Source organism: Bombina bombina, chromosome 7 (genome assembly GCF_027579735.1).
Source record: "Bombina bombina isolate aBomBom1 chromosome 7, aBomBom1.pri, whole genome shotgun sequence".
NCBI classification, from domain to species: Eukaryota; Metazoa; Chordata; class Amphibia; order Anura; family Bombinatoridae; genus Bombina; species Bombina bombina.
Genome location: NC_069505.1, coordinates 268,754,732 through 268,773,380, shown reverse-complemented (window position 1 = coordinate 268,773,380; position 18,649 = coordinate 268,754,732). Strand labels below are relative to the sequence as shown.

At 36.6% G+C, this 18,649-nt stretch overlaps 1 protein-coding gene across 2 annotated transcripts in view; it reads right to left on the bottom strand.

Annotated features, from left to right (window-relative positions):
- Nucleotides 1-18,649, bottom strand: part of CHDH (choline dehydrogenase) — a 57,143-nt gene that overhangs the window by 32,210 nt on the left and 6,284 nt on the right. For both annotated transcript variants that reach the window (XM_053720745.1, XM_053720744.1), the window contains exons 2-5: nt 17,325-18,124; nt 13,319-13,470; nt 12,043-12,172; nt 10,026-10,160 (exon numbers count right to left, since the gene is read on the bottom strand). In XM_053720745.1, coding sequence (XP_053576720.1) covers nt 10,026-10,160; nt 12,043-12,172; nt 13,319-13,470; nt 17,325-18,081 — 1,174 coding nt within the window. In that variant the 5' untranslated portion in view covers nt 18,082-18,124. The remainder of the gene's footprint in view (nt 1-10,025; nt 10,161-12,042; nt 12,173-13,318; nt 13,471-17,324; nt 18,125-18,649) is intronic.

Sequence of the window (18,649 nt, the reverse complement as noted above, 5' to 3'; positions counted from 1 at the left end):
CATAAATACAGGATGGGTACAGGGTGTGATTGCCCCTTGTGGGAGCAATTGTGACTCTATAAACCAAGGGGGCATAAAGGACTTAATAGTTAAAGGGACAGTCAAGTCCAAAAAAAACTTTCATTTTTAAAATAGGGCATGTAATTTTAAACAATTTTCCAATTTACTTTTATCAACAATTTTGCTTTGTTCTCTTGGTATTCTAGTTGAAAGCAAACCTAGGAAGGCACATATGATAATTTATAAGCCCTTGAAGGCCGCCTCTATTTTATTTACTTTTCACAGCAGGGGAGAGCTAGTTCTTGTAGGCCATATAGATAGCATTGTGATCACGCCCGTGGCTAGTGGCAGACACTGCACTAATTGGCTAAAATGCAAGTCAATAGATAATAACTAAAAGTCATGTGATTAGGGGAGGTCAGAAGATGCTTAGATACAAGTTAGTCACAGAAGTAAAACGTGTATTAATATAACAGTGTTGGTTTTGCAAAATTGGGGAATGGGTAATAAAGGAATTATCTATCTATCTTTTTTTTTTTTTTTTTTAATCTTTATTTAATACCAGTTTCAACATACAGAATTTCATCAAAGAAAAAGAAAGTAACAAATTGTGCATTGAGTCATTATACAGTTTGTTTGAACATTGCATCATGCCAACCAAAAAACTAAACAAACTCAGTAATCATTTGCCAAAAAGAGAATATCCATAAATAACTCCTATAATCCAATGCTGAGACTGAAACTGGTGGTTTTCTCCTATATTACCCCTAAAACTCAAAATATAAAAATATAAAATAAAAAAAAAAAAAAAAAAATAAAAAAAAAAAAAAAAAAAGGGAAAAACAAAATTTTGTGTCTCTAGCTTCTTTAAGCTATATAGTATTCCTAAATGGGTACATTATCTGCTCTTGCTGTGCTTCCCCCAGTGATTGTATTAAGGGACCCCACTTTTTAAGAAACGATTTTACTTCATTTTCTTTAAATGCTTGTGTTGCATGTTGTTCTAGAATCATCTGTTTCATTAGAAAATTCTTCCATTCCACGAAACTAGGTCTTTTCTTATTTTTCCAATTTTTGAAAATAATATTCCTAGCAGAAAGAATCACTATGTTTCCTAATTTGTTATCTTGACTTCGATCTTCAACAGAGACCAGAAAAATTATTTGCTCTAAATTAAAATATATCTGTCTATTAATAGTCTTAGATAGCCGATATTCAATCTTTCGCCAAAATTGCATGATTATTGGGCACTCCCAGAGCATATGCACAAGATCAACCGCTACCATTTTACACTTAGGGCATTTATCAAACTCTTTATATCCCCACTTTAACCCTTTTTTAGGAGTATAATACGTTTTATATATTAATTTTATATGCGCTTCCCTCCATGTCTCTGACAACGTTGTTTTAACCACATTTTGTATTGATTTTTTAATATACTCTGAGTCTATTTGAAAGAGGGAACTCCACTTTCCAACTATATCTTCCAAGTTAGCTAACCCTTCTTGTAATAATAGCATTTTATACCACGGAGATATAGCGTAGATTCCATGTTTAACCATACCTAGCCAAGAATCAATTCTCTCCCAGTTCCACTCATATCCATTGTTTCTAACTAAATTATCTGTGTAATGTTTAATTTGTAGATATGCATAAAACTCTTTATTAAGCAGGCCAAATTCTTCTTTTAACATATCAAAGGACTTAACATATTTTCTGTCCAGATTTATGAGTTGATGTATGTGTTTGAGCCCTTTCCTTTCCCAGTTCCTAAAGATTACCGAATTTATGCCTTCAGGAAAGGCCGGATTATTCTGGATTTCTAAGTATTTGGATATTTTAAAAGACGCCTTAAATTTTTCACAAACTTTCTGCCATGCCCATATGGGATAATACATTGTTTTTAGCCCCTTCACTTCTCTCGGGAGTTCTAGTCTTGTTATATGCAGGAGATTTATCATTTTAAACCGGTGAAAAAGGTTTAATTCTATTTCAGGTACTGTGTAATATGCTTTTTCAGTAATCCATTCTGTAGCTATTCTACTCAGGGTAATCCAGTTATAGTATTCTAGGTTCGGAAGCGCAAAGCCTCCATCCTCCCTTAATAACATTATTTTTTTCATTGAAATTCTCGATTTCTTTCCATTCCAAATAAACTTTTGAATAACTGATTGCAACTTTTTTAAATCTTTTTTAATTATTGGCATTGGAATATTTTGCATGATATATAGTATTTTGGGAAAAGTTATCATTTTATATAAATTTATTCTACCTAGAATAGACAAAGGTAGCTTTGCCCAGAATTTAAGTTCTTCACTTATTTTTTTAATTAATGGAGTAAAGTTCATACTATACCACTTATCTTCAAATGGGGATATGTATATTCCCAAATACTTTATACCTTCTGGAGAGTTTTTAAAACTTTTCTTAATTGTTGCGTTGATTTTCCCTTTAATCATCATTAGTTCTGACTTACTAGAATTTATTTTATAACCTGAGAACGTACTAAAATTATTTATTACTTCCAAAATTATTGGGATGTTTTTCCCCAGATTACTCACAAAAAGAAGCAGGTCGTCAGCATATAGGGCAATCTTACATTCATACTGCGCTATTTTAATTCCTTCTATCTTTTCCCTTAAAACACATGCTAGAGGTTCTATAACAATATCAAATAGTAAAGGGGACAAAGGGCAACCTTGTCTGGTACCTCTCTTTAAAATTATGTTACCCGATATTTGACCATTGATTAATAGTGCTGTATGAGGAAAATTATACAAATTCTTAATCAGCTTAATTATCCTTTCATGGAATCCAAATCGTTTTAGGGAGATATATAAATGATTCCATTCTATCGAATCAAACGCTTTATGCGCATCTAATGAGATAACCGCTGCATCATAGTCCTTATCTTGTATTTTCTCGTACCTTTGTTTTTTTAAATAGTCTAATATAAGGAACACTTTTCTAATATTAGAGGCCGAGTTTCTCCCTTTCAAAAACCCTGTTTGATCTTTATGTATTATCTGATTAAGTATTATTTGAAATCTCTCTGCCAATATACCTGTAAGTAACTTATAGTCGGTATTTAATAGAGATATGGGTCTATATGAGTCCATTTGGTCACTTTTTTTGTTTGGTTTTAATATTAGAGAGGTCCAAGAAGACGTAAAATTACTTGACATATTTTTTCCTTCACAAAAATAAGAATTAAATAAAGATTTGAGATAGGGTATCATATGTTCTGACAAAATTTTATAGTACTCACTAGGTAATAGATCTGGACCAGAAGATTTATTATTTTTTAGATTTTTGATCGCCTTTTCAATTTCTCCCTCTGTAATTGGTTCTATGATTTTATTCATCTCATCTGCATCTACCATTGGGAGGTTTAAATTAGACCAGAATTTCTCTCTATTACTCAGATTTGGGCTTTCTGCGCTATATACCTTTTGATAATATTCTACCAATGCTTTCATAATCTCCTCTGTTTTACTCAATTTTACTCCGTCTTTATTCAAAACAGAAATAAAATTATGGCCCTTAGATTTATTGACTAATTTTGCGAGTAATTTTCCAGTTTTATTCCCAAACCTAACATATTTTGCACTAACCTTAATCTCTTGTTGCGCAGTACTATTCAATAACCATATGTCTCTAGCTTCTTTGGCCTCTCCAAACTTCTTCCAATTAAGCTTGGAAGGCTCAACTATGACTCTATTATATGCTGAAGTAAGCCTTCTAATAATTTCCTTTTCCCTTCTTTTACTCTTTTTTTTAAGCATACACAGATATGCTATGATTTCTCCTCTTATTACAGTTTTGGATGCTTCCCAAAACAATTCCGGCCTATCAGAGTAGTCATAGTTATTACGAACATAATCCTGCCACTTTGCCACTAAAAATGTTTTAAACTTCAAATTCTCCAGCAAATAAGATGGAAAATGAAATCTTCTAATAATTGGAACACACATATTTATCTTTAATTTCAATGTTATAGGGGCATGATCTGACAGGACTATGTCTTTTATTGTGGTTTCTACTTCAATATCAAAAAGTTTTTCCGAGATCAGGAACATGTCTATTCTAGAGAAGGTCTTATGGGTTTTTGACACACATGTATAATCTTTATTCACTGGATTATTTTCCCTCCAGATATCTTTAACATTTAAGTTACTCATAAGTTTTTTAAGAAGTTTGGATTCCAGATTATCCCTTTTGCTCTTTTGAATATTTCCTCCTTCTCTAAACCTGTCTATTGGCACTTGATAGGCCATATTAAAATCCCCTCCCCATATAAGTACACCCTCTACTTCACCCAGTATGTGTGTCTGAAGATCTATCCAAAACTTAGGAGAGTGTTCATTTGGCCCATATACATTACAAATTGTGAAAATTTTCCGCTGTAATTCTATTTTTAAAAGTATGTATCTCTCATTTGGATCTAGAAAATAGGACTTTATCTTAAAATCTAAGTTTTTCTTTAGTAGGATGGCTACACCTCTCTTTCTACTCTTACAGGGAGTACCTAATACTGTTCCAACCCAGTTAGTTTTCAGTTTTTCCAACTCTTTCTTTTTTAAATGGGTTTCCTGTATTAATGCTATGTCTGTCCCAATTATTCTAAGCTGTCTAAGAATTGCTTTCCTTTTTAGAGGGGAGGTGATTCCACCAACATTCCACGAGGTTAAATTAATACAACCAGACATATCTTATATAACAGGAAAATAGAGAGACACACAGCAAAAAAAAAAAAAAAAAAAAAAAAAAAAAAAAAAAACGAAAAAATTTAAAAATTCTGCATGGTGCATAGTCGTGTGGGAATATCCCAAACAAATCAAATTTCTCTTTAGTCAAACTTAACATTTGAATTCTACGTTGTAACCTGTGCTCCTTCATTTTATTTCGTTTCTTTCAAGAATAATTCAGCTTCATTTACATTTTCTAACATTTTTATTCCCTTAGCCTCCTGAATTCTAATCCTAGCAGGATATATTAAAGTGGCATTCACCCCTTTATCTATTAATTGGGTACACAGTGGTGCCATCTCTCTGCGTTTATTTGAGACTTCTGGAGAGTAATCCTGAAAGATTAAAATTTTCCTATCCTCAATAATTACTTCCTTTTTTTTTCTAAAATAGTGGAGCATCTTTAACTTATCTTGAAAGTTAAGAAATTTGGCAATAATGGGTCTCGGTCTGTCATTACTTCTATCTTCTTTGAATGGACCTATCCTATGACTTCTTTCAATCACTAAGGGGAGTTCATTAGCAGGGATTTCTAACATCTCTGGGAGAATAGTAGACATGAATTTGTTCAGATCCTTAAATTGAGTTTTCTCAGAAAGACCTATTACTTTCAAGTTATTCCGTCTAGATCTATTTTCTAAGTCATCTGCTTTACTCTGTAATTCCCTTATGCTTTTCTCCATTCTTATTATTTTAGTCTCATTTATATTGCTGTTGTCTTCTATATCTGAGACCCTTTGCTCCACTTCAGATAATCTTTTAGAAAATTGTCTGACTTCGGAGGCCAGCCCTGCAATTTCTGCCTTAACCTGATCAAACTGAGGGATGAAAATCTCTAAAATGTTTTTAATCAATGTCAGAGTGTCTATCTGATTAAAACTCTCATTATTTACCTCCACCATTGTTTCGCTGTTCCCTTTATTTTTTTTTTCCCTATTTCTAGCTGACATCACTGGAGATTTATTTTTTTTCTGTGTCAAAAACTTATCCATATAAGTGAGTGTCCCTCTTATTTCCCTCCTAAGAGGATTATTTGTGTGAAAAAAATTGAAAATACTTCCAAACAGTGCAGGTGATATGTATCACTGAACCATATCCCCCCCGCCACCCGTTTCCCCACCCCCCCCCTTTTTTTTTTTTTTTTCCCCCTCTTTTAATAATACACACAATAAAAATAAAAAAAAATGATTTGGTGCTTAATACTTATAGACCAATAAGTGTGACTAAGACCAGCCTCTGTCAACTGAATAGGGCTACTTACTAAATTAAAGTGAATAGTTACCTTCAGACAAACTAAGCTCACACAAGTAAGTTCCCCCTTATGATTAACTTTATCATTTAGACTCCTTTTTCAAGGACAATAGCCTCCTTTGCCAATTACTATTCTAGAATCCACCAGATATATCACATTTGCCCGGTCTTATATTTACACAGGGAGTTACAAGATAATTTCTTTGCTACTTAATAGACCTCTATATATCAATCATAGATATTGTAACAAATACATCCCTTCTAGGATTCTGGTAATTAGCGTTAGTTACCCTGAGGCCAACTGCAATATCAAATAACCAGAGTTTTTACTTTATCAAGTCCCAGCCTTTTACTTTTTAACTTTAAGGACAGTTCAGTTTCTCTGATCTTCTTTTTCTTTTCTTTCCTTTCCCCCTCCTTCGACAACTTTCACTCTGTGTTCTTCCTCTCACACTTTATACTGTTCTTTTTCCAGCCACAACCTTTATAGCTTTCTATTGTCTCTAAATTAAGGGTTGAGGAGGAGAGGGTAAACAGAGAAAGCCGATATTCATAGATGATTTCCACCTTGTTCCTAGGCACACAACCAACCCGCCAATTTCCAGATGACAATGTCTCTCCACTTTCACAATTACTCCCAGTGTGGGCTTACCGTACCTCTAGCAGTCACCCTCAGCGTTCTCCACACCAGTAACAGGGAGCTGGTTTCCTGCTTCACCTTTGCTGTAAACGAGGCACGCCACACACTGGAGTCTTCACCGGATTGTAGTCAGGGCAGCGGCAGTAGCTGATGACGTAGGGAAACCACGAACTCTTTCTCCCTCTAACCGCTGCTCCACAAGCCTTGCACTCCAAGCTGCAGGATAAGACACGGAATGCTCCCAGAGCACAGGCACCGGCATCCGGGTCACCAACAACCTGTATCTGTGTCAGCTCAAAACCAGGTGAGCCGCTATGCAGGTAAAACCTTCTCCTTTTAAACCAACGATTTCCAACGTAGGCTTCAGCACCGAGAGCAAAGCAAGTCAGTTGGGCTCTTCGATTGCGGTCTTTTTTCGAGAGATAAGAAATGCTCGTAAGCAGTTTATCTTAGATAGCTGTCCATTGCTAGGTTTCTCTTATCGTTTTTACCGGGCTACCGGCCTCATTAGCCATATGATTCTTTAATGTCAGATATGGGGCACAGGCTTATTCAGTCTCCTGATTTGCTTCAACTATATTTCCACCGACCATCCAGTGAGTCCATCACCCCGGACTCATGCCACTTCCCTGGGCTAAGGTTACTAACGTTGAGGGGGAAGGGTATAGCTCCCTTCTAGCAGACTCCACAACAGAGCAACAGCGCGCCTTCACCTGTTAGCTCCTCCCCTCCGCCACCCACCAGGAATTATCTATCTTTTTAATAAAAAAAAAATTCTGGTGTTTTCTGTCCCTTTAATAAGAGCTGTTCTTGTATTCTGTAATAAGATGTATTTTTTTTATGTTTCTGATCTTATTGTGTCTGGGTAAACTGATTGTGTCCCTGTGTGATTATGTTAACTAGACTGCCCAACATCAGATTGTCAGAGTAAACTTTCCTCCCCAGTTAATTAACTTGAGATGTTAATCTGTTTTACATGTGAATAGACAATTGTTAGAGGTTTGATGTATTGTTCATATGTTTGCTTTACTGTTTAACCAATTCACTATGTAATCTGAAGCTCTGTAAATCTGGAATGCCAGGGTGTATAAATCTGTGTGCTGCCTTCAAATAAAGTATTCATTTTTGTGTTCAGAAAACTGAGTGTTGTCTCAGTTCTGTTCCCCTACATAACTTTAGACTGCGGTCAAAGGGAGATACCAGGAGCTATTGCTCTGGATAAAGGGATGTCCAGGACAAGGGAAGTGTTCTGACGGAGGTACTCATTTGGGGTACCAGGCGGTCCGTCACAATATCACTTAACCAGATTTGGGTTCTATATTCACTTGACTATAAATGTAATTATATTGTCATTTTGCAAGTACTTTACAGACTTTTGTCACCCATTTTTCTCTAATGCTAGTCATGTGTAGGTTCATTCACCAATTCTCACAATTCACCTCTTGTTCTAGTAATTTCCCATAAACTATAAAAGTGTACTTGCATATTCCTTTGTACATCTCTTACATTTTGAATAATTATTTTACTGATTTGATGAGCGGTAAAGACGCATTAAATTTAATTATATGCACTGAACATATTGTTTTTCATATAAAGAAATATTCTACATTCTATTGCAAAAACATAGCAAATTATACATAAATTTCCTTTGTGTTTTAATTCCATATATATACTGTATATATCCCTAAATTGCTGCAGCACTCTAAAGTACCGCAACAGAGAAGGTAATAGATATACACTCTCAAGAGGCTTTTCAAATGAGTATGAACCTGGACTAAAACAATTCAAAACAGATTTTAATACTTTGAAAATGTTAAAGGGACATAATACTCATATGCTAATCACTTGAAACTGATGCAGTATAACTGTAAAAAGCTGTCAGGAAAATATCACCTGAGCATCTCTATGTAAAAAAGGAAGATATTTTACCTCACAATTTCCTCAGCTCAGCAGAGTAAGTTCTGTGTAAAAAGTTATACTCAGCTGCTGCCCAGCTGCAGGTAAACAAAAAATGAAGAAATGAACAGCAGCCAATCAGCATCAGCAGTGCGGAGGTCATAAACTCTTTTACTGTGATCTCATGAGATTTCACTTAACTCTCATGAGATTTCATTGTAAACTTCCTTACACTGAATAGGGAAATAAGATGAGTGTGCACGAATGCTCGCTCCTTCCGCTGTCCCAGGACAGACATACTGATTTGCTCTATAGAAGTCCTTTACAATGGGATGTGGCTACTGAGGAACTTTTGAGGTAAAATATCTTTCTTTTTTACATAGAGATGTTCAGGTGATATTTTCTAGTCAGCTTTTTACAGCTATGCTGCATCACTTTCAAGTGTTTCAACATTTGGGTATCATGGCCCTTTAAGTTTGAATGTACAGCTTTGGCAATGCTACTTGTAATCACCTATATAACGCAATGATTCATTGTTGATATATTTATATATATATATATATATATATATATATATATATATATATATATATATATATATATATATATATATATATGTGTGTGTGTATATATATATATATATATATATATATATATATATATATATATATATATATATATATATATATATATATATCATAAATAAAAATACTTTAATTGCAGATGCAACAAATTGTATATCACGGTAGTGCACTGTCTGTGGGAGCCTGCATGTGTATGTTTCTGTGGGTGTCTGTATATGTGTACGCATATGAATGTTGATGCCTGTGGCTAATCTGTGCCTGTTTATGTGCATGTGGAGCCTAGTTTTGTGTATGTATATAAGTGTATAATTAAAGGGGTCAAATGGTGCTTGTGTGCACGTTGATGTCAATGAGTGGTTGTCTTTGTGTATCATAGTATGTGTGCATGCGGATGTCTATATAAGGCTGTCTATGGGTGCATGCGTGTGTGCATGAGGCTGTATATGGGTGCGTGTGTGTGCATGTGTGGATGTCTATGGGTGCATGTGTGTGTGTGCATGAGGCTGTCTATGGGTGTATGCTTGTGTGCATGAGGCTTTATATTGGTGTGTGTGTGTGCGTGTGTGGATGTCTATGGGTGCCTGTGGATGTGTGTGTGTCTGTAACTAAATAAAAGTGAGAAACTGAAGTTCAATGAGAGTAACAGACGGCTGTACTTTAGAATTATTATTATTTTTTTAAAAGAGGGGTACATTTTGCAAATTTGCCCTGGGAGCTAGATTCTCTAGAAATGTGGTTATAGGTGTTTTACTGCCTCCTGCTGACCATACTTATAACCCACACCATGGATCATGGACTCTCACCATCTTAAGAAAAAAATATATGGTATTGCTCTTATAAGACCAATATGTATTTATGTGCTGCCCCCCTTTCTGGCACCAAAAGGTTAGAGAACATTTCACCTACCTGTAAATTTCCAGAGCCATTCCAAGCCAATTTTTATCATTCTCAATGGTTTCTGTGCTCTATACAAAGTTATAGGCTTAGTGCACTGCTGCTGGATGTAAACTTCTAAATGGTCCTGGAGATTCTGACCAACCCCTAAAAGAAGCAGAAAACATGTCTGCAAAATCTTCATACTTTATTTTCAATGTGTGTGGCCATAATTTGTTAAAAGAGCTAGCGCAGCTGTGACAGTTGAGTTACACTATATTTGTTCTATGCTTGTCTATGTATGGCAATTCTGATTACATACAGTAAATTGTAAACCACAACAGTGAAACAACATGGCTGACATCTTGCGTAAGCTTGCACCCTAAAGATGATATGCCAACACAGCCTGAGCCAACCCCCCACTGCTGTAACTATTGAAAGGACTGCAAAGCCTTTGAAAGCTTGGTTCTCTATAGAGTCACAAATAGCTGAGCCTTCTAATGGTATTTCCAGAGAAACTAGATAAAATAATTAGTAATGGAGCTACATAAGAATGAAATCTGGACTATGAAAGCATCTAATTGCTATGCAGCATAATATTAAGTAATCTTTCACTTGACTACTCCTATCCAAACCCTTTAAGACCAGGGGGCCGATATACCAAGCGCCGAATGGAGCTTGATGCCCCTTGTTTCCGGCGTGCCTTCAGGCTCGCCCGAAACAGGAGTTATGAAGCAGCGGTCTATAACTTGTCCGTCTGCTCTGAGGCCGCGGACAGAAATCAACCCGATTGAATACGATCGGGTTGATTGATACCCCGTGCTGCAAATCTGCTGGGGCAGTATTGCACAAGCAGTTCTGGTAAACTGCTTGTGCAATGATAAATGCCGACAGCATATGCTTTTGGCATTTATCGATGTGCAGCGGACATGATACGCTACATCGTATCATGTCCGCTCGCACTTTCATAAATATACCCCCACGGGCGGGCTGAGACCAACTAGGGCCCCCGGGCAAATATTTTTCTTTTTTTTTAGGAAGAACTTCTGCCTTCTCCATCATATTCATGATCTATCAGCTGTAAACCTTCCTTATAATTACTGGATCATAGTATATGTCAATATTTTTGCAACAAAGTAGCAGCTAAAAGTAGGATTTTCAGCTGTCCTCTATAGAAATACTGGACAATCTCTAGGGGACTTGCACGATTATAAGCAGCAAGAGACACTTCAGTTATTTTATGGTCTAAGAACCCTTTTGTGATGATTTTTTTCCTATGAATTAAAGTGATAGTAAACTTTACCCTTTGTCTAAACAGACCTGGGGGTAGATCGAGCGGACATGATACGCTGTAGCGAACTCGCTAAGTGCATACGCTGTCGGCATTTAACATTGCACAAGCATTTCTGGTGAACTGCTTGTGCAATGCTGCCTCCTGCTCATTCGCGGCCAATCGGATCGGATCTGGATGATTTCAGTCTGCCACCTTAAAGGTGGCGGAAAAGTTAAGGAGCAGCGGTCTTATGACCACTGCTTTTTAACTTCTGATTCTGGCGGACCAGAAATGATGGGGCTTCGATGCAGCATCCGCTGCTTAATAAATCGACCCCCTGGAATGTTAGCAATATTTTAGATAGAGTTTAATTCATCAGTTGTAATAAAGATGCTCTTAAACTTCAAATAACCCGCACTCTGGCAGACAACTTCAAAAGTAATATTTTCATTGAGCTAACAGTTTAAAATATGCTCTAACTACAACAAAAGTACTGTGTGACTAGAGCTCTGATTGGAGAACAGTTCAAACCATTAGCTCAACAAAAAATGACTTTTGTTACAGCTCATCTTCATTACAGCTGACGAATTAAACTCAATCTAAAATATTACTATCATTCCAAATCTGTGAAGACAAAGGGGAAAGATTACTATCACTTTAATTAAGATCTGAAAAGATGTAAAACTTTTTAAAAGGACACAATCTTGTTTATATTATAACCATGCTCCCATACTACATGGTAGTTTTTATTATATTCCTTTAATCTAAGATTCTTACCTGGCAGATGAGCGACTACAGGAATTCCTAACTTCTTTAAATCATCAGCATTTCCAATTCCAGACAACATAAGTAGCTGGGGGGAATTTATAGCCCCACCACTCAAAATCACTTCTTTACTGACATAAGCCTACACAAAAAAAAACAGAAAAGACAAATGAAAGAAAATTAATTAATTACTTGCATTTATTAATTTTAATTTTTTTTTATTATTTTGAGTAAAACTATATTTTTAAAATTGCATGTGTTCTCTTTTTTCACATTTAATACATAAATATATATTGGTCTTATAAGAGCAATACCATATAATACTGTATATATAGAGCTCAAAATTTCCACTTACCCACTTGCCCTGGGCGAGTAGAAATTGAACTGGGGCGAGTAGAGAGGGAGATAAAAGTTGTCTATACAGTGTGACAAATAGCCAGAAAACAGCTTTCCAATTTACTTGTATAATCAAATTTTCTTTGCTCTCTTGGTAGACTCATAAACTTATTTCTAAGTCCTTGAAGCCACCTCTTATCTCAGTGCATTTTGACAGTTTTTCACAGCTAGACAGATAACATTGTGCTCACTCACATGGAGTTATTTATGAGTCAGCACTGATTGGCTAAAATCCCAAGGCAAACAGGATTACTTTAGAGATCATCCTGGAGTCATTTGATGATCATCAAACTACTTTAGAAGTAATTTGCTCATCATCAGACATGACTTGTAAAGTCATCAGCTAAGGTCAAAATAATATGGGTGAAGACATCAGAATGATTAGCAGATTACTTCACAAGAATAAACAGCCAGTGAAAGACTCTAGAGTTAGCTCATTACAATATTTTGGCCTGTGGGCACACACAGGATGTCTTGTAATGACTAGTCTTGAGTCATCGATTACTTCAGAGTGACTCCAGCAAGACTAGGAATGTCTGTCAGAAGAACTGAGATAAGGAGGCATGCTGCAGAGGCTTAGATACAAGGCAATCCCAGTCTATTAATATAACAGTGTTGGTTATGCAAAACTGTGAAAACGGGTAATAAAGGGATTGACTATCTCTTGAACAAGAAACATTATTAAGTAGACTGCCCGTTGAATTTGGTATGGTTTAAAAAAACAATATAGGAAAATGACTGCACGATAAAGTGTTTCACAATGGCTAAACATATGCTAAGAGGGGGTAGGTTAGTGGTTGCGGTGTCAGCAGGTGATTGATGGGATCAGAAGTGGCAAGTGACATTTGCTCTGCCATATTCAGCATTTTCAACACAAAAAAAAATAAATTACCTTTTTCTTTTGTCCATTTTGGATATATTCAACACCTACAGCTTTCAGCCCTTCAAAGACTATCTTAGTAACAAGTGTTTTGTCTTCAGCAGTTACATTAGAGCGAGATATAGCTGGATGAAGGTATGCACTGGCCGTGCTCCATCTTTTCCCTAAAATAATAAAGTACACAGGAATTATCACGTTTTTGTCATTTTCCCTAACTTCCCAGTTTAAGGGATTCAGGAAAAAAAATAATTTGGTAGAAAATGTAAACACATATATAAAGTTCTGTTTTGGGAGTCACAAGCATTTCAGCTCACAAGCAGGAAGTTGTTAGTGATTAGCAGTTACATGCATCTGCCGTCCGTGATTAACCGTAGGAAGTTTTTAACCTGTTTGTTTAAAAATGTCAAATAGGACTAGAATTACCCACAAGGCGTTACAAGTGCCTAGAATGCAAAACAATTCAAGTTTTGAGAGGAAACTGACAATTTTAAATTTTAAATGCTTTTAAAATAAATATTATGGCCTCTATTTATCAAAGTCTGGCGGACCTGATCCGAAAGTGCGGATCAGGTCCGCCAGACCTCGCTGAATACGGAGAGCAATACGCTCTCCGTATTCAGCATTGCACCAGCAGCTCACAAGAGCTGCTGGTGTAACGCCGCCCCCTTCAGAATCGCGGCCAATCATCCGCCAGCAGGGGGGTGTCAATCAACCCGATCGTACTCGATCGGGTTGAATTGCGGCAATGTCTGTCTGCCTGCTCAGAGCAGGCGGACAGGTTATGGAGCTGCGGTCTTTAGAGCTGCTGGTGCAACGCCACCCCCTGCAGACTCGTGACCGCTGCTTCATAACTGCTGTTTCTGGCGAGCCTAAAGACTCGCCAGAAACACGGGCCATCAAGCTTCTTTCGGAGCTTGATAGATAGGCCCCTATATATGCAAATGTGTATATATTTATGTATCCCTATTTTGGACCCAGACCAGTGGCGCAGTATATTTACACACTTCAGTTTCAGACCGCAGTCCACCTCCGTGTTTTGTGTCTAAGAAAATATGGCTGTGACACCCTTGTTTGCATCTCATTTTTGTTGGGCTAAAGAAAGCCAGTATGTGTAGCTCTAAATTAGTGACCTAGTTAACAAGTGACCTTGATTTAATCTCATGGAACGGTTTTGCACATCCCAGTGCTTTCCTCTTATAATGAGAAGTGAGTCCTGTTTATACGAGTGATAACGGCTTGATACTTATGTTGAACAATTTTAAACAACTTTTCAATTTACTTCCATTATCAAATTTGCTTTGTTCTCTTGTTTTCCTTTGCTGAAGGAACAGCATTGCACTACTACAAAAGACAAATGTGTGCAGGCACCAATTAGCATCAGCTCCCACTAGTGTAGGATATGTGTGTATTCTTTTTCAACAAGAGTTACCAAGAGAACAAAGTGTCTTAAAATTATATGCTCTATCTGAATCGTGAAAGTTTAATTTTGACTTTCCTAACCCTTTAAACAATTGTTTACTTTAGTTATGATATTGTTTTAGCACAATGGATCACAGGGGTTAAAAGGAGTTCCTCAAGTAAGAAACAAGATTGTTATATACCTTGAACTTCATGTTTGGACTTTCTCACTAGAGTTTGCGACATTATTTTGACTCTTGTGCAATATACAAGTTGATGGGACTTTTTCTCATGGGACTCAATGTATACCTATTTATTAAGTTTTGTAGCCAATTGTTCTCTTATAGTGTTAGCGCATGACTGTGTGATCATGTTACCGCATGACTGTGTGATCATGTTACCGCATGACTGTGTGATCATGTTACCGCATGACTGTGTGATCATGTTACCGCATGACTGTGTGATCATGTTACCGCATGACTGTGTGATCATGTTACCGCATGACTGTGTGATCATGTTACCGCATGACTGTGTGATCATGTTACCGCATGACTGTGTGATCATGTTACAGCATGACTGTGCCGCTGTGCACATAGCAAGGCCATTGAAGACATGGTTTGATGACTTTGGGGTGGAGGAACGTGAGTGGCCTGCATAGAGCCCTGACCTGAACCCCATTGAACACCTTTGGGATAAATTAGAACACCAATTACGAGCCAGACCTTCTTGTCCAACATCAGTGTCTGACCTCACATATACTCTTTAAGCACACCCAAAATCTTGCAGAAAGCCTTCCTAGAAGAGTGGAGACTATTATAGTTGCAAAGGAAAAGCCAACTCTATATTGAAGCCATGGTTTTGGAATGGGGTGTCCAACAAACACATGTAGGTCTGATGGTCAGGTGTCTACATATTCACAGAAATATATTTTATGCAAAATTTCCATGTATATGTGGCTAAAAAAAGTTTCCCATTTATGTTAATTTAAAAGCACATGAAAGCCAAAACTAAATGTTCATGGTTTAGACAGAACATCTAATTTTAAGATACTTTCAAATTGATGCCTAATGCCTATTATCAAATTTACTTCAATTCCTTGGTATCTATTGTTGAAAAGCATCCCTAGGTAGCCCCAGGAGTAATAATGCACTACTTGGAGGTAGCTGGGTATTGATGGCTATACACATATGCTGCTTGTCATTGATGTGTTCAGCAGCTGAGCTTTGGATGGGTTAAACAAATAGTTTTATGCAAACAATGATGCAATAATTAAATTCTCTAACAGATCAGTGCATTTTATTTATGCAATTTATGTCTCTTTAGCTTTGAGGTCAATGCTGAAGTATATGGAGCCGATGAGTGGTACATACTCCCTCTACACCTGCTTGTTTGTCACACCCAATCAAATGTAATACGCAATCAGTTTTCTCCACATGCTCTGAGCTTAGCGCTGGGGGTGCAAATAAATGGAGTTGATCTCACAATTAAAGGGACCATCAAGTCCAAAAAAAACTTTCATGTTTCAAATAGGGCATGTAATTTTAAACAACTTTCCAATTTACTTTTATCACCAATTTTGCTTTGTTCTTTTGGTATTCTTAGTTGAAAGCTAGACCTAGGAAGACTCATATGATAATTTCTAAGCCCTTGAAGGCCGCCTCTAATCACATGCTTTTGTATTTGCTTTTCACAGCAGGGGAGAGCTAGTTCAAGTAAACCCTATAGATAACATTGTGAGCACGCCCGTGAATTGTAGCAGACACTGCACTAAATGGCTAAAATGAAAGTCAATAGATAATAAATAAAATGTCATGTGATCAGGGGGCTGTCAGAAGATGCTTAGATAAAAGGTAATCACAGAGGTAAAAAGTGTATTATTATAACTGTGTTGGTTATGCAAAACTGGGGAATGGGTAATAAAGGGATTATCTAGCTTTTAAAACAACAATAATTCTGGTGTTGACTGTCCCTTTAAAGTAACACACAAAAAGGTATTATAGACTATACATATTTAAAGGGAAACTTTCTAAAAGGGAAATTCTAATGAAAAAAAATGTCATTTTCTAATTTCTTACCAACAGTAATCATTGAATTACTGATGCTAGTTACAAGTTTTGGTAAAGTCAAAATTAAATATTCATAATTCAGATAGAACATGCAGTTTTAAATAACTTTCCATTTTACTTCTCTTTTTTAGTTATGGGTTTAGAATCTTTAGAAGATCAACCTACCCATTTTTTTAACTACACATAGTAATTTAACCTCTTAGATGCATATGAAGATCCGTTGTAATCTCAGCAGGGCATATAGCTGGCATAAAGTACACTGTAGGAACCATGTGTCTGACCAGAAGATCATTTACTGTCATTAATAAATCAACTGTCTGTTGTCAGGCTTGCAGAGGTGCAGACCTCTCCTCCAATAGAGCTTTGGGAGTTATCGCTATCATCCAATGGGCAGTAATATAAAATACTTAATTAAAAGAGAATACACAACTGACACAGCTGCATTAGTTTAAAAATAAATTAAAACAGATGGTTTTTTTCCAGCCAAACAAATTGTTTGTTTTGGGGGGTTTTCTTTATAAAAAAAAATAACTAAAAATATAAAAGCAACTTACCTTTGTATATGGTCATATCCATCCACCCAACGCCCTCTTGCTGGTAGCCGTTCATGTCATCGGTAAATGGATACCCAGCTTCCTGAGCTGCTTGAAGAAACATCTGATGGAGAACATGATTGGTCTTCCCTCTGGACACATGTAATGGTCCGTTTCCCCCTCTGTATTCATTGGGGCCTAGCTCATGCGCCTGCGCCTTTTTAAAGTAGGGCAAACAATGGCTGTAGTCCCAGCCTGTGGCCCCTTCTCTGCTCCACCGGTTATAATCTTCTGCATGCCCACGTACATACACCATTGCATTCAGAGAAGACGATCCACCCCATAATCTACCTCTTGGCCAGTACATGACACGGTTGTCCATATGGGCCTGCGGTTCTGTATGATAAAACCAGTTGTATTTATCATCACAAAGATTATACATTAATGCTGCTGGCATATGAATCTTCCATGACAATCTCTTGCTTCGAAATTGTATATCCTTTGGGCCAGCTTCCAAAACAAGTACAGTATCATCTGGGTTTTCGGATAAACGATTAGCTAAGACACATCCAGCGGAACCAGCACCGATGACAATGTAACTATAGCAGTCTCTTTTAGCAGAAATAAGGGTGGAGAATGTGCATTGGTTAAATAGTTGTGTTCTAACTCCAATGCATGAGTTTAAGTCTTTCAATTTGCACAGATTCCTATTGCATCTCTTAATTCCCCTGGCCGTACACAAGGTGGTCTTGTGAAAGGTCCTTAACACATGAGACATTCTGTTTGGTTGTGTATTCAGGTTACCAGTAAAATGGTTAAAGCTGCAATAAAACAGAAACATTAGAATTCTCATAAAAATTGTTCTCGTTTGTTATAATTTATGTTTGTAAGACCGTAATTATAACAGTTTGCACAAAAAAGAAGGTCGATTGAACACTTAAAGGGATATGAAACCCAAAATGTTTATTTTATGATTCAGATAGAAAATACAATTTTAAACGACTTCTGGGCTCTAGCTGCGGATTAGTGGCTGTACGCACATGCCTTTTGTCATTGGCTTACTTTATTATATGTACAGCTAGCTCCCAGTGGTGTATTGCTCCTCCTTTAACAACAACAAAGCAAATGTTGATATTAGAATTAAATTAGAAAGTTGCTTTAAAGTATGCTCTATGTGAATAATGACAGAAAAATTCTGGGTTTCATGTCCCTTTAAAGGGATACTAAACGCAATTTTTTTCTTTCATGATTCAGAAAGAGCAGGCATTTTAAGCAACTTTCTAGTTTACTCCTATTTTCAATTTGTCTTTGTTCTCTTGCTATCTCTGTTTAAAAAGCAGCAATTA